This window comes from Propithecus coquereli, unplaced genomic scaffold (genome assembly GCF_000956105.1).
Source record: "Propithecus coquereli isolate 6110/MARCELLA unplaced genomic scaffold, Pcoq_1.0 Scaffold45, whole genome shotgun sequence".
Classification (NCBI taxonomy): domain Eukaryota; kingdom Metazoa; phylum Chordata; class Mammalia; order Primates; family Indriidae; genus Propithecus; species Propithecus coquereli.
The window spans coordinates 372,097-388,958 of NW_012150285.1; the positions used below are offsets into that span (position 1 = coordinate 372,097).

Here is a 16,862-nt window from a genome sequence, read left to right on the forward strand (position 1 = left end):
TGCATTTTCTACTTTGTTCCTGTCTGAATCATCTGAATATTTTTAGAATAAATACATAAGAAAAATATTTCTACTCTGAAAGAAAAAATAATTTTTGAAGGGATAGTTTCAGAATTATAGCAAAATAATCAAGCCAAACAGAAAAGGGAGCATTGGTAGAGGTGGAAGCAATATTTGCCAAAAGAATATTCTACAGAGGCTTTAATCAAAAGAGCACACAGTAGTTTTAGAAGAACATTAGATGAAAATATTTGGAGGATGGATTTATAATGCTAAGAATTGGAAAATAAAGACTAATAGAAAATTCTATGAAAAAGAAAAGTGAATAAAACAGAGAAGTCAGGATCAAGAAAATAATACATAAAAGGAAGATGGGTGATTCTGCTTCTTGCCAGAACTTTCCTCACAGAAAATAAGCTGCTATAAAAAAGAGAAATCAATACAGAAATAATTAAGACTATTGAGTATATTTTTAAAAGCAGGGATATGATGAAAACACGCAAAATAAGTATAAACGTAAAGAAAAAATATGCACCAATCAAATTTGCCCTAACTTTTCAAATGCCCTAAAGATGGTACCATAGGTTTAATGTCCATTTGAGTAGAGAAGTGGCAAATGCAGAAATACAGTCATTATATTCTCCATGACACTTATGGAAATCATCAAAAATGGGAAGCAGTTTGCCTCGACAGATTTCTATATATAGTCATGAAATTGGTCTAATTTGGGAAACAGTACTCTATGGCAGTGGTTACCAAAGTTATCAGTATCACTTGGGAATCTATTAGAAAATCAAGTTCTTGGACTCTACCCCAGACCTAGAGAGACTCTGGGGATGGGGCCCAGCAACCTGTATTTTAATGGGCCCTCCAGGTGATTCCCATGCACATCGAAGTTTTACAACTACCATCCTATGGAATGTCTATCAGCAGGAAGAAAAGTGTTGGCCTGGCTTTAAACTCCCAAAAGACTGCTTGACGAACCTATTAAGAAAATGCAATGAGGGCTGGGCATGATGGCTCACATCTATAATCACAGCTACTCAGGAGGCTGAGGCAAGAGGATTGCTGAGGACAGGAGTTTGAGACCAGGCTGGGCAACATAGCAAGACCCTGTCTCTACAAAAAAATTTAAAAATTAGCCGGGTGTGGTGCTGCATGACTGTGGTCCCAGCTACTCGAGAGGCTGAGGTGGGAGGATGCATGAACTCAGGAGTTGGGAGGCAATAGTGAGCTATGATTACATCATTGCACTCCAGTCTGAGGGACAGAGTGAAATCTGTGTCTGAAAAAACAAAAAAACAAAAAGAAAAAAGCAAAAGGAAAATACAATAGGGAATGCAAACAAATCTTTTGGTCACTTTGGAGTTTTAAACAAATGGATTCAGAAAGGAACTTTTAGTACCTAACTTGTTTGAAAATCAAGCCTCCGAAAAGATAGTAAATAACAGAAATGAATAAAATGGGGGGGGGAGGAAGAGTACAAAAATTAATAAATAAAAAACTAGTTCTTCAAAAACACTAAAAAATAGTCAAACCATCTAGTCTCATAAAAAAGACAAAACAAATAAGAACATAAGAGAAATGACATGGAGATTTAAAAAACCGTAAGACAGTATGTATGACAGTGTACTAATACATTTAAATACATAGATGATAGCTGGGCACAGTGGCACGTACCTATGGTCCCAGCCACTTGGGAGGCTGAAGTAGGAGGACTGCTTGAGATATGGACTTCAAGTCTAACCTGGGCAACACAGCAAAACCTCATCTCAAAAATCTTTTTAGAAATCTTAAAAAATAAACAAACAGGCCAAGTGTGGTGGCTCATGTCTGTAATTCTATCACTTTTTAGGAGGCCGAGGTGGGAGGATCCCTTTAGGCCAGGAGTTCGAAACCAGCCTGAACAAGAGCAAGTCCCCATCTTTACTAAAAATAGAAAAATTAGCTTGGTGTGGTGATACATGTCTGTACTCCCAGCTACTCAGGAGGGTGAGGCAGGAGGATCGCTTGAGCCCAGAAGTTAGAGGTTGCTGTGAGTAAGCTGACGCCACTGCACTCTAGCCTGGGTGACAGAGTGAGACACTGTCTCAAAAATAAATAATAAATAGACAAAGGCAAACCTTCCCCCAAAGTCCAAGGAAGCTGAGAGGCCAGAGAAAAAGGCTGACACACCCATTTCTCAGAAAGAAACATTTAATAGGGACTTATGAACAGAAGCTGTGTCTCTGGTGGAGGAAAGACAGGATGGTGGATCCCAGACCCAGGATCATACACCATAGGGATGGGATGGGTAGGACAATTGAAGTCAACTCTCTCAGGGAGAGGAAAGAATGCTATGTGAATCTGCCTCAGGGCAGGATGTACAGTAACAGTAGATAAAGTGGAGATCTAGATGCATTCTAAGAACAGAGGTTAATCAGAAGTTAACGTGGTGGATTAGCATCCAAGATGGAGTTGCTTTAGCCTCTACAATGAAATACATGGCTTTCTAAGGAAATGCAAATTAACAAAACTCAAGAAAAAATTGAAAATTCAAACAGATCCATAACCATGGAGGAAATGGTAAAAGAACTTAAAGACAAATGCCTCAAATGTGTGTCAGATCCAAATGGTGTTAAAAGCCTAATTGCATCAGGCCTTCAAAGAATAGATAATTCCTTGTTATTGCACTGTTTCAAAGCACAGAGAAAAGTGAAAAATGTTTTCATTCAACTCACGAGACTAGTATAATTCTATAACCCATAATTGTAATAAGCAGACTAAGATAAGGAGACAAGGGCAATCTTAGACCAATGTCACTTGTGAATATAAATACAAACATCCTAAATTAAATATTAGCAAATTGATCCAATAGGATATTAAAAATCCCTAGGACTATTTAAGCATTATTTGATGATTTCAAAGATGATTCCATATCTGGAAATCTATTGTTATAATCTATTAAACTATTAAAGAAGAAAAATGATTTAATTATTTGGTTAGATCCCCCAAAAATCATCTCATCTGACTTAGCATTCTTTGGATTAAAACTCTCCGGAAGCAAGGAATAGTAGAAAACTTTCTCTCTCAAATGCAGAGAAAACATCATACTTAATGATGAGATATTTTAGTCATTTACCAAAAAAGACTGGAACAAGATAAGGATTCCACTATTATTCAACACTTTTCTGTACAAGAAAAAAAAGGACACAAATCTTAGGAAGAAACAAATTACTATTTTTTTGACTTATACATCTACTTGGAAAACCTAAGAAACTACAAAACAATTAGAAATAATATGTAAATTTAGTAATGTGGCTGGATATGGTATTAATATATACTTGCAACAAACAATTATAAATTTAACCACAGTGGTGGAGGCAGGGGAGTGGATGGTCTGTCCCATTTATAGAGCAAAAATCTGTAAAATTCCTAGACAAAACATTGTTTAACAAAACCATAAAAGAAAAACAGAGAAGGAAGGAGGTAGGGAGAGAAATAAAGAGTAAATAAGCCTATTTTAAAGAAACACAACCTGAATAAATGAAGAGATATCTCTCTCCACTCAATGAGGAAACTCTAAAGATACCAGTTCTTAACAACAGTCCAGAGATAAGCCCAAGTACATAAAGGAATTTAGTATATAATAAAGATAGTATTTTAAATCTTTGGGGGAATATGGTATTGGAACAAATGACTAAATGTCCAAAAATATCTACCTTATATTGTACTCTACAAAAATATATTCCAAATAGATTAAAGAGCTAACCATAGCAAGAAAATTATAAAAATAACTAGAGTATTAGAGAATATATTTCATAACCTTGGGGTGGTAAAAGCTTTCCATACACAAAATGAAACCTTAAACCATAAAGGCAATGACTGACAGATTCGATGACATTCAAACAAGTAGTAGTACGTACGGCAAAAGACACTGGCAAATGGCAAATGATAGGCTGGGAAAAATGCTTATAATACACATGATAGATAAGGTGTAATACCCTTACTTTATACCATTAAGAAATGAAAAGGCAAGCCATAGACAGAAAATATTCCCAATGCGCATATCTGAAAAAGGACTCATGTCTACAATATACAAATAAGTCCTACAAATCAATGAGAAAAATATTAATAGGCCAATTTAAACATGGTCTAATGACTTGAATGGGCACTTCACAAGAGAATATTCAAGTGATCGATATGTATATGAAAAAGTGTTCATTATAATGAGATATTATTACAAACCCACAGAATGGCAGCGTAAACTTGCATACCCACTTTGGGAAACTGTTCAGTGGTTTCTACTAAAGCTAAATATACACCTATACTAGAATCCAGCCTAATACTAATATATACCCAAGAAAAATGAGTGCATGTGTCCACAAGTAAACATGTACAAGAATGTTCATGGCGATTTAATTAATAATAGCAAAATAACAGAAATAACTCAAATGCCTACTGACAGGAAAACAGATATATTATGGTATATTCATATAATAGGATACTACACAATAAAAAGAAACACACTAGAACATAATTGAATTTCAGAAATATTATGCTGTGTGAAGGAAGCTACATAAAACACATATTGTATGATTCCACTTGAACAAAATTCAAAACCAGGCAAAACTCATCAATGATGATAAAAGGCAGAAGTATAATAATCTCCTGTGGGAATATTACATGGATAAAGGAAAGCACACAAGGGAACCTACAGAGGTGGTCAAATTTTCTGAATCATAATTTGGGTGAAGCTACACATAAAAAAATCATCATGCTGTACTGTTAGGAGCAAAAATCTGGTAAAATACATAAAAAAATAAAATTTAATATTAAAGAAGCTGTAATATAAAAGGTAAAAAAAAAAAAAAAATCCATACTACAAAGCAGTAGGAAATGACCACACAGAAAGAAGGAGCAAAAAATATTAAAAAGTAATCCACAGAAGAAACAAAAATGGTCAAAAGTCATATTAAAAGATGTTTATCTTCACTAAAAATAAAAGCAATATAAGTTAAAACAAGTATTACCTTACCACCTCTCAGGTGGCAAATATTAAGAAGGTTAATAATAATGTCAAGAACATGGGGAAATAAGTATCCTCACACAGTATCTTTGGGATTGGATTCCATTTGATTCAACCTTTTTGGGCAAAAACTGCGCAGTATCCATCAACATTTTATATAGATACATTGCAATTTCACTTCTAGAGACAAAGAACATTCATTGCAGTATTGTTTGCAAGAAACATTCATTGCAGTATTGTTTGCAATAACCAAAATTTTGGGTAAGTACTTAAATAATTAAGTTATATCCAAACAATGGATACTATGTAGCCACTAAAAAGGAGTATCTGAACTGATACAGAATGATATCTATGATGTCATGTTAACTGAAAAAAAAAGTTATAATCAATATATCCAATAAGACCCCATTAGTATAGAACAAAACCAAAACCTACTATATGTGTACATATATGTCTATCTAAATTATAATTTAAATGATATATATTTATAATTATATAAGTTTATAAACAAATGTTATAAATTACATATGATTTACATATAGAGAAAAGTCTGAAAAACACACATGAAAATGTTTATTCAAAGACCATACTTTCAGGGATGGTTTCTATAAGTTTGTTATTAGAGAAGTTTCTCTAGTACAACCTACAAAAGTTTCTCTATCTACACGTTTCTAGGTTGAACATGTAGAAAAGTTAAAAAAATAATACATTAAAAGAATGTTTATAGGTTATCTCTGAGTAGTAAGACTTTGAAAGAAAGACTTTCAATTTTTATTTTATATACTTCTGTAATATTTGAAAAATTTAAAGCAAAAATACATCAATTTTAAAATTAACAAAATGGCCAACAGTAATAAAAAATATTTTTTCAGTTTCCTTTAACATTCTTACCTGCAAGGCTTTTTCCTTCTCGTTTGTTAGTTCCTGAGAGTGCTTATTTGTCAATGCTGCTGTGTGTGATGCCCATTCGTTCCGTAACTTATCTAATTCTTGGATTTTTTCTGATAATGTCTATAACAGAGTTCAATATAAAATATTAACACAGTCTCCTGAATAGGTTATAATTCTGATTATAACATAGCAATATTTACAAGGCTATTAAAGAAAACAAAATTACAGCTCTTCAGGACATACCAAAAGCCTTCTCCTACACAGATTTTTGAATTTGAGAAAATCAAGATTAGAATAAAAACAATCTTAGGTGAAGCTTAACTATCTTTAAGCTTTTAGTTAAATCTGGCTCTTTACCACCAAATCCTCTCCTCTGGCATTAAGAAATAACACAACTCAGGATGGAGCAAGTCAGTTATAAGGAGTAGTTCACTTATTATACATAAAACCCAGTAAGTAACAAAGTCCCCAAAAGGGCCATGTTGTACAGGGATATTTTCTGCCTGAAGCCATGCAGCTTATCAGACACTTTAGCCTGCAATTTCAAGGTCTAAGGGCAGAAATATGGTAGCTATGACTGAAATGATGCTCAGCCTATCAGAGGAATTAATTCTAAATATAAAAGAAGGAAGGGAAAGGTTTAGAAGATAGGAAATGAAAAGCCATTTTAGGCTGGAGGAATGAGGTGAGTAAAAGGAGAGTAGAGAACTAATATATGACAGACACTATACATTATCTTATTTCCTGAAGACTCGGAGGGAATATATCATAGATCGAAGATAACAGAAATGTTTGGGTGGAATAAAACATCTATTAATAAAAGAAAAAGCATGAGATTAAGATAATTAACTGGCAGGTAAAAGGTGATAAAATGGAGAGGAAATTCAATGGTGGCATGTTTTTACAGAAAATTACACAAAAGCTTGGAATTGAGTCAAAAAGTCAGAGCCAATGTCTGGATGAGTTACAAAAACAATGAAATATTAATTACCTTTTGTGTGAAGTTCAGTTGCCTAGTGACATCATCTAATGATTGTGTCAATGACAATTTTTCTTCCTATTTATAAAAATAATAAAATGCAATTTACAATTTAATCATCTGTAGCTGTGCTACCCACAGTGTACCAAGATATAGTATGAGCATCATCCTGGAAGCTTGTTAGAAATGCAGAATCTCAGGCGCCATCTCAGATCTTCTAAATCAGAATTTACATTTTTAAGAAGATCCCCAGATAACCTGTGTACCATTAAAGTTTGAGATGCACTGAGCATTTGACTAAAAAGACTTTCTAAAAACTCTTAAGCAGCATCTCTATGTTGTTTCCTTGTGCTATATACCTTACATACCACTTTGTAATTTTGAAGACACTTTCATATATTTTATGTCATTTAAGATGGCCTAGATAGGGTAGATATTTCCACACATATCTACCAGTTGATGAAACCACGATACAAGACTTTAAGTGACCTGCCTAAAGTCACAGAAAATTAGTAACAACCCTGCGACCTAAGTTTCTCAATTCCTGCTCCAATTCTCTCCTTGTTATACCTTAACTAAATGAAAAACAATAAAATAAAATAAATTCACTACATGTTATGAAACTTTATTTAGAAAACAAAAACTTATGGCAATATAACTCTTCAGTGATGTAGTGAAGACATTTGTTACTTATTTTAAAAGAATAACAAATTTAAATCTTACCTTGCTACATTTCAAACAGCCTGCTAGAAATTTCTTTATCTCCACATCATTTCCAGGTAAAAGTTTTAGTGAGAGGTGTGTAAGATGCTTAAAAGGATTTGTTTCTACCACATTTAAAAATACAGGTGAGTTATCCAAAATAGCTGCTGGAGAAACTAACTGTAGTAAAAACCTTTGAAAAGAAATATTGCATTATAACACATTTATGAAATTGTGAAACTGTCTCATTGAATCATAAGCTCCACTACTTGGAAAAATCAGGAAAGGGCACATATTGAAAACATAGGGGCCAATATGAAGGACTTCCAATGGTAAAAGACAAGATAAATTGGGCAAAAAACAGAAAAAAGATTGATTGAAACACAGTAAATATATAAAAGTCCATAAGTTCATAATAAGAGACAAATGAGAGAGAAAGCAAAAATTAAAAACAAAAACTCATTGAACACCACAGAAGTAACTGGAGTACCAGCTTAACTCTAAAAATTGACAATTTAAAAGCAAAATTAAGCATTTATCCTTTCCTACATGACTTTTCAGAGTAATTAAATAGCCCCAATTGATGAGGGAAAGTTCTTCTTTATGGAAGAATTACGCTTAAATAAATATGGGAAGTGACAGATTTGGAAAAGAATATTTTTTAAAAATTTTACTTTATTATTTCTTTATTTTTATTTATTTAGAGACAGGGTCTCACTGTCACTGAGGCTGAAGTGCAGTGGCACCAACACAGCTCACTACAGCCTTGAACTCCTGGGCTCAAGCCTCCCATGTAGCTGGGACTACAGGCACACGCCACCACCACATCCAGCTTAGAAAAGCATCATTTTGTAGTTCCTAATGAAATAATTGATTCAACAACAATCATGAAACCAATAAATAAAAGTTGATGGTAAACTTTACAATGACATGATAAGGCACCACATACACACACACACACAAAATCTTATTCTTCTCCTTTTCCCAGATCATTATAAAAACAGATACTTGATGTGTTAAATAGTTCAAATAACTTTAGTGGCTATGTCAAAACATGAAAATTAAGAGGTAAGTATTTCTGATTTTAATCAAGATTCTTTAAAGTCTGAGATTTAATGAAGCCCTAATTCCAGTTTTAAAAATAAACAGGTGTACTTATAATACATGGAAAATATTTTGCCATCAACTTATCTTTTGAAGAATATGTCTTGAAAGAAGTTTAATAATGTAGCGTTCTTATGTGACTTACCTTGGAATTTCTTTGGTGTGTTCTTGAGTACACTGCTGAAGGAGATCTATAAATTTTTGTGGGAAAGCTAAGAAGTCTACCAGAAGACCTTGCTGGAATTTTAAGCTATACAGAAGACAGGAAGAGAAATTTTTTAAAAATGTAATTACTTCAAATTTAATTATCTTTAATTATAATTAACACTCTGAAAGATTTTTTTTTATTCACTGAACATCTATCATAATCAAGAACTAAGTTAGGGAACTTTGATTTTTATAAAACTTATTCAATGAGAGGAAAAAGGTCAATACATTTAGCTAAAGCTCTAAATTTCTGAGTTGTTTTAGGCAGAATTCTGATAATCCATATTTATTTTCAAAAATACCCTAATTACAGTACAAATAGTCCAATATTCTCCAAAATAACTAAATGTTCCTAATAGGTATGTGTTTCAAAGAGAACAGTGCCAATACATTCATAAAACTTAGAAATTTACTTATTCCTAGATTAAATATAAGATGAGAAAAAAAATTAGTTACCTTTGAAAATCTTCCTCAGATATAACAAGGTTATATAGAAAAAATGGATCCATGTCATCAGTCAGACGGATAACTAAGTCCTAAAAGAAAGTTTGTTGTTTTTTAATGTTTTCAGCAGATTTGGCTTTTAGAGTAATTTCTTTCTTCTTGGAAGTAAAATGATCCAATAACATCAATGTATCAGAGTTTATACTTCAGATAGCTTTGTGTTCTGATGCTGCTGTTTTTATTAGTCTTTAGAGAGCTAGAATCTTAAATGGGGGTAGATATTCTGCTCCTTGAGAGCCACACGGAGGTCTGTAGAAGTTAATTAAATGCTAAGAGTTGAAGGCTTAAGAAAATTTAGACCCAGTCCCTTGCTGACACAATGACAAAAACATTCTATATGTATGAATATACCATTCAATTATATTTTCAGTTTCCCTCAAGTTAACTGGTGTGGCCTCTCGAAAGTGGCAAACATATTAGCAGAACTGACAAACAATCATCCATCCAGGAAAAAAAAGGAGCTTTTGTCTGTCAGGCAGAGGACAGGGGTGTCAGGTGACAGGTTGCCAGCGCTGCTTCCGAAGAGCCTATTCTCTCCTACTCCAGGTGGCCACTGATATGGAACCCCATCTGTTTTCAGTCTCAAATGAAGTGGGTACCTTTCATAAAAAAAGTTTCCAGGTAGTTACATTTATAGTGTGGCAGATCATCATAGCAGCTAAAGTTGGCAAAAAGTACGCCAAAATTACGTACTTCAGAGAACACTGGTGCAAGGAAAACAGGGTATAGCTACAAGATGACATAAGACTAATAAAGAACTAAGCATTCAGGTTAAGAATAACCTGAATTTTATTTCATAAAATTCTACTCATTGCTAAATAAAATAAATCTACTCATTGCTACTGAGGAACTCCTAAGGTCCTAGAAAAATCTAAACCACCTATGAGTATAGCTAGAAAATGAAGAGGTACAGCAGGCATGAGGAATAACATGTAAAAAGTATGGGGAAATTAGCAATCTGGGTATTTGCTCTGCCTCAGAATGCCTTGTTCTTATGCAGCTTCTATTTAAGTATTTCTTGAAATTCACCCCAGTATGCTATTAAAAAAACTAAATCTACTACTACTATTAGGTCCCTGAATATGTTCAGGGAAAGCTATGATACAGAGAAAACATGCTGTATTTCTTAGCTGTCTATTCTGTATCCTTCATTCTGTTAATGACTCATACTTTTTAACATCATATGGGACTGATGATTTAAATGCCTCTCTTCAAAAGGTAAAGTAAAACATTCAAGAAAATCTCCCTGCAGTACTCCAATTTATTCTGTTCGCATATTTACAACAAGAAATGCCAATTCTATAAGGCAGCAATATATGTGTATATTCCAGCAACTTTTTTTTGAGATAGGGTCTTACAAAATCAGGCTGGTTTTGAACTCCTGACCTTAAGTGATCCTCCTGCCTCAGCCTCCCAAATAGCTGGGATTACAGATGAGAGCCACCACACCCAGCTCCTCTAGCAACTTTTAAGTACACCGGGCAAACCTAAGGAGACTGTCACCTGAAATTCTTCTTGTACGCTTTAGAAATATATGGTATAATTATCTTTTAGTTGTTAAGTAGATTCCACCACCCTAGATTTGCAACAGTTACAAAATGGTCCAAAACTATAAAGTAAGATGGGTGTAACAAAACCATATTCTTTTTTTTTTTTTTTTTTTTTTTTGAGATGAGACAAGGTTTCACTCTGTTGCCCGGGCTCGAGTGCCATGGTATCTTCATAGCTCACTGCAACCTCAAACTCCTGGGCTCAAGCAATCCTCCAGTCTCAGCCTCCTGAGTAGCTGGGACTACAGGCACACACCACTATGAGCAGCTAATTTTTTTTATTTTTTGTAAAGAAAGGGTCTTGCTCATGCTCAGTCTGGTCTTGAACTCCTGGCCTCAAGCGATCCTCTGGCTTCAGCCTCCCAAAGTGCTAGGATTACAGGAGTGAGCCACCGTGCCCAGCCAGATGTCAGACTCTTAAAAAACAAAAATAATTTTCTATAATGTACAGAAATTATATTTCAATAAAGAAATAAATACCAACCTTTCTGTGAACTGGATTAGAAACTGATTGTAGTTCAACGCTCACTCTAACACTTACTCTCCTGTATGAAAAGATATGTCCAGCTATCAGAAACATTCATATGAAATGAGTTATCACTATCATTTGCGTTAATTAAAGTTTTCAGTCTTAAGCTACTAGACTTTCCACAGGTGTTCTCTAACTTAACAGATGTTTGGAAAGCACACTGGATTTGACATTTAAGTTCTCATTTTTCCACTAGTAAGTAATGTAGCAGTTTTTAACCTCAGGCTAAATTTTTCTCATCTGTAAAATGGGGATCTTGTGAGGATCAAATGAGATAAATGATAAATGATGTGGAGTGCCTAGTACTAGCCTGGTATATAACATTACTGCCCTGCTTCTAAAATAACATCCATTGAAAGATAAACCATCAATTTAGTAACAACTTTTCACATTAAAAAAAATTACCATTTCAAGTGATCAAACTGATTTATGAGAGATTCCATTTTAAAACTTAAAATATTAAGTAATGTTGGAATGCTTAGAATGTTTAAAATCAAGGAAATAACATATTCCCTACACTTATGCATATACAAAATGTTTTTTCAGATCCACAAACTAAATTTGCTCAATATATTCTCTATGCAACATATCCACAGAAGTACTGTCAACAAGTTTATTATTATCTATCTTAGCCTAGAGTAACTGTAAGCCCTGACAGGAAGAGACCACAGTGTTCCATATTCTATACTGCATCTTAGAGTATCAAGAATTGAATAGAGGCATGTAAATAAAGGTGTTCATAAATTTTGCTCAATTAATCAAAGTAAGCAAAAATGCTTAAATAATTCAGAAAATGCAAGGAAAACTTAGTGAGAAACATCTATGCACGAGTGGCTCTCAAACTATTCTGCTAGAATTAAAAAACAATGTTCTTTGACGTGCAGGTAAAAAAAGTAAACAAACAGAATTTGTTCAATTTTAAGCTATTCCTCTAAAGATTTAAACCTTTTCCACACTTTACTACGTACTACAGAAGTAAAGAGTACAGACATAGCAACTGAGTATTGATAGAAAAACTTAGAAACAATTGACCAAGGCTAGATTCAACTGTTTAGATTTTTTTTAAACTCTGACCTATAAATTTATATTAGTTTAAAATGTGTCATCTTAGTTAAATTTCTTGTTGAACATGATTGGATGCTAAATCTTAGTTCAAATGATGAGGTTAAATGTTACCATAACTTGTATCTGTTACCTGAAAAGGAACAAAAAGAGCTGGTCTATATCACAAAGAGAGGAAGAACTATTTTAAAAACAAGAGAATGTGTTGTTTCTATTTTTCTAGTATCTAGAGCAATGTATGTGAAACAGATTACAGTCCTACTCCAATTCCCCTTAAATTAAGCTTTCTTGAGGGAGAAATGCCTCAATTTCCTAATTTGGAAGATAAGTGAATTCAATCAGGTTTGTGAAGGACTACAATGCCATTATGTTTGGTTTTGATCTTTTGAAGTATTTTCTTGTTTATACTGATATAGTGGTATGATACTGCAGTTGATACCTAACTTTATATGGTGTTTCAGTTTTAAAAGCCCTATCATACTTCATACATTTATAAAAAATTCAAGAAGCATCTGTTTAATAAAGTATTTACATAATTCTATTAGAGTTATAGTACTATGATAATTTACCAATCATATTAATTATATTGTATATATTCCAAATGCCTATATGCACTAAACGTTAGGAGAAAAAAGAAAGGTCCACAAATTAAACGTATTCCCCAACTTTATTTCAAAAACACCTCTAGAAATATAGAAAAATATGAGTTTTCAAGGGCTATACTGTTTGAAATCACAAATCTTATTTTTTCCATTATAATGGTTAATGTCATAAGAGCAATATAAAATCAATAAAAAAAATCAATAAAAGATGTTATCTCTCATCTCATAAATGTCACACTCTGAACGATGCATAAATCTACATAATATCCTCCCTGTAAGATTTTGCTAGGTGTTCTTTTAAATAAAAAGTATTTTAAACATTGGGCATTAGCAGAACTAGATTCTAGCCCACCTCTGCCACCCAGTAGCTGTGACCTTAAACTCTCAATTCAAATAAATAAAAGCTACTCTAAGCCAGGTACTGTGGTGGGTGCTAGGGATACAAACAGAAATAAACATGGTCCATGTTCTCCAATTGAGATCAGATTAAATGACTTTTCCCTGGATTTGCTTCTGATTGTACTAAGTGCTTCAAGAGAAGGGAGGGAAGGGTTACTAACACTGAACACCTACACTACTGAGTACCTGCCAGGTACTTTACATATATCAACTTATTTAACAATAGTCTTGTTAAGTAAATATTACCTCTTTTACAAAGAAAGAACCTGAGGCTCACAGAGTTACATACTTGTCTAAGGTCACATTGCAGAGCTCAAACCAGAACTTAAATCTTTCACCTACACCACTCTAATAAATGAATAAAGGCAATTAATTTAAACAGGCAACTTTGAAGGGTCCTTATAGTGAAGCAATTTAAGACACACCTTGAAGGTTATGAAAGAAAAAGCATTTGAGGCAGAGGGAACAGCAGTAGTAAAGATATGGTACAGAGAGAGTATCAGATACATTCCGAAGATAACAAGAATTCTTGTGTGACTAGTATATTGGAGAGACAAGCTTAGGAAACAACACTGAAAAATCAGGTTAGTGTCAAATCATAGATTTCAAAATTCTGCATTACTTTTCTCCAGATAGAGTTTCTTGGTCATTACTACTGTCCTCAAGTGAATTTCTTTCTCTATGACCTTAGTATACTTCCATTACTTTATGCATTAATTATACTTTATTAATAGCTAAAGTTTAGTGAATGCTTATGATGCTCTAGGCACTATTCTAAGCACTTTATTTGTATTAACTCATTGCATTCTCATAATAATTCCCTGAGGTACGTACTGTTATCAATTTAAAGATGAGACACAGAGAAGTTAAGTAAATGGTACAAGATCAGTCAATAAGTGGCAGAACTGGGATTTAAAACCAGGTGATCTGGTTCCAGAGCCTGAACTCTCAACCTGTGCCATGCTGCCTCTCCAAGGAAAATCTTTTTATTTCCTCTATTAAAGTGTGAATTGCTTGAGAGCCAGAATAATAATAGGTTTTTGTTGAAGGTTAGGGGAAGTTTTATACCCTCAGCACCTAGGACAGTTTCTGGTATACAGTAGGTATTTGTCGAACTGAACTGGCTTTGAATACTCAACTAAAGAGTATGGGTTGTTCTTCCTATAGGTAGGGTACAGCAAATCATTCTGTAAAAGGCCAGATGGTAAACAGTAAATATCTCAGGCTTTGCAGACCATAATGTCTCTGTCACAATTACTCATCTCTGCCCTTATTATGCAAAAGCAGCCACAAACAATTCATAAACAAATGAGTAGGGCTATGTTCCAACAAAAGTTTATTTACAAAAACAAACAGTGGGCCATTTGACCCATGTGCTCTAGTTTATTGACCCCTGCTATAGGTGATAGGAATCTATGAAAGGTTTCTAAAGAAGAGGAAGGAAAAAGTTGAAATTGTGTTTTAAGATTAACTGTGATGACAATGTAATGAGATGAAGAAAAGCTAGGACTTTCAATATTGGAATCAGAAGTGATGGCCCCCACTGTTCATTCTAGAACAGCGTTGCCCAATAGAGATACAATGGAGACCACAAATGTGAGCCATGTATGTAATTCTAAATTTTCTAGAAGTCACATTAAAAAATTTTAAAAAACAGATAAAATTAATTTTAATAATATATTTTATTTATCAAATATACCCAAAATATTGTCTTTTTAACACATAATATAAAAATTATTGAGATTTTTATATTTTTTTTTCATAAGAAGTCTTCAAAATCCAATGTGCATTTTACACTTACAGCACATCAATTCCAATTAGCCCCATTGCAAATACCTAATAAGCACATGTGGCTAGTGGCTACCATACTGGACAGCACGAAAGAATGACCAACCTAAATAACATACAGATCTCCACATACAGCTGCTGGTTTTGGTACCATCTCCTTGCCTGGCTTGCCATTGATCTTGGACCTAATTCTGAACTATGTATATTACAGTTTCACACATTACTGGCAACTCAATAAGGCAATATTTTCATTTTTTATGTTACATTTCCACATCATTTAGTTTTTACATACATGTTCGCACTTGATCCTCATTACAATCATGTGGGTAGGCATGTTATAACAGTATTACAAATGAGGAAACAACGTTCGGAGAAAAAAAGATACAGCTATTGAGTGGTGGAACTGAGAAAAAAGGTAAATCTCCTGATCCAGTCAAATCTATTTAAGTCCCAATAGCACAACCTCCTTAGTCAAAGTTACAACGCTGCATTTAACTATGAGACTGGCCTTTATTTCATCCAAGACTGTAAACTCCATGAAGAAAAGGACTGTTTTTCCCGACCAATGTATTCCCAGTGCCCAGCACGGTGTTTAACAAGAAGGCAATATTTACTGAATGAATTAACTAAATTTCTGATTTTCTCAGTTTTAGTGGGTTAAATGTAATTTACTTTTTTTTAGGAACTAATATGAAAAAGAGCAAGCATCAAGTTGATTTTTCAAGTTGAAATTTAAATTTACTTTCAACACACTTTAAAGGAGTACGGGGGAAAAAAGGCTGGGAGCCATGGCCTGAGTGCTAGTGCTGACTCAGCCGTGAACTCGCTGTGAGCCCTCAAATAAATCATTTAACTTCTCTGGACCAGAGTTCTTAGCTCTCTAAAGTGAAGAGTCTATCATCCCCACGATTCCGTTCAGAGCTAGGATTTTTGACATTAACTTGATGTGAGTCGGCTTCCCATTTCCTCACACCTTTCCTTCGGTCCCCTCTGCAACTACCGACTTGGTGAAGGAGGTAACTGCTAGGTCCCAGCTGGGTTCCCTATGCGCGTCCTGGGGGGCCGGCTGGACACCCAAACGTAGGCCGGTGCCCACTGGCCGGAACCGCCATCTTCTCCCATTGGCCTCACTACAACCGCCACCCGCGGGCACCCGGGGACGCGAACCTCACCTCTCTTCGCAGTCTTTGCATTTCACCTGCAACGGGACTAGTTGCTGGAGTAGAACTTGGCTCATACTGGCCCGCTGCCCCGGCCGCTGTGCGGAACAGGCTCGGCCCTCGGTACTAGCCTGAAAGACTTACGGGTCCGGATAGAGTTTGAGTTTGGCGCTCGGCTCCCGCGGAGGAGGCGGGGAGAGAGAGAGAAAAACGGAGGGAAGACGAAGGAAGTTTGGGCTTCGCCAGCCACCATCAACTTCTTCCGGTTTTGCGGAGGATGGGATGAAGGCGGGTCGGTAGTTCCGGACATTAACCTATGTGGCGGGATCCGAGGTAGCCATGTTTGTTAAGGGAAGGGGACCCGAAGGAAGCTGACA

The 16,862-nt window shown here is 34.7% G+C and overlaps 1 protein-coding gene across 1 annotated transcript in view; it reads right to left on the reverse strand.

Moving 5' to 3' along the window:
* Positions 1 to 16,703, reverse strand: part of SASS6 (spindle assembly 6 homolog (C. elegans)) — a 35,927-nt gene extending 19,224 nt beyond the window's left edge. Inside the window, exons 1-7 of the mRNA XM_012654907.1 lie at positions 16,498 to 16,703; positions 11,430 to 11,490; positions 9,348 to 9,427; positions 8,830 to 8,934; positions 7,602 to 7,773; positions 6,891 to 6,956; positions 5,900 to 6,019 (exon numbers count right to left, since the gene is read on the reverse strand). Of these exons, the coding sequence (XP_012510361.1) occupies positions 5,900 to 6,019; positions 6,891 to 6,956; positions 7,602 to 7,773; positions 8,830 to 8,934; positions 9,348 to 9,427; positions 11,430 to 11,490; positions 16,498 to 16,562 (669 nt within the window). The 5' untranslated portion in view covers positions 16,563 to 16,703. The remainder of the gene's footprint in view (positions 1 to 5,899; positions 6,020 to 6,890; positions 6,957 to 7,601; positions 7,774 to 8,829; positions 8,935 to 9,347; positions 9,428 to 11,429; positions 11,491 to 16,497) is intronic.
* Positions 16,704 to 16,862: the final 159 nt, after the last annotated feature.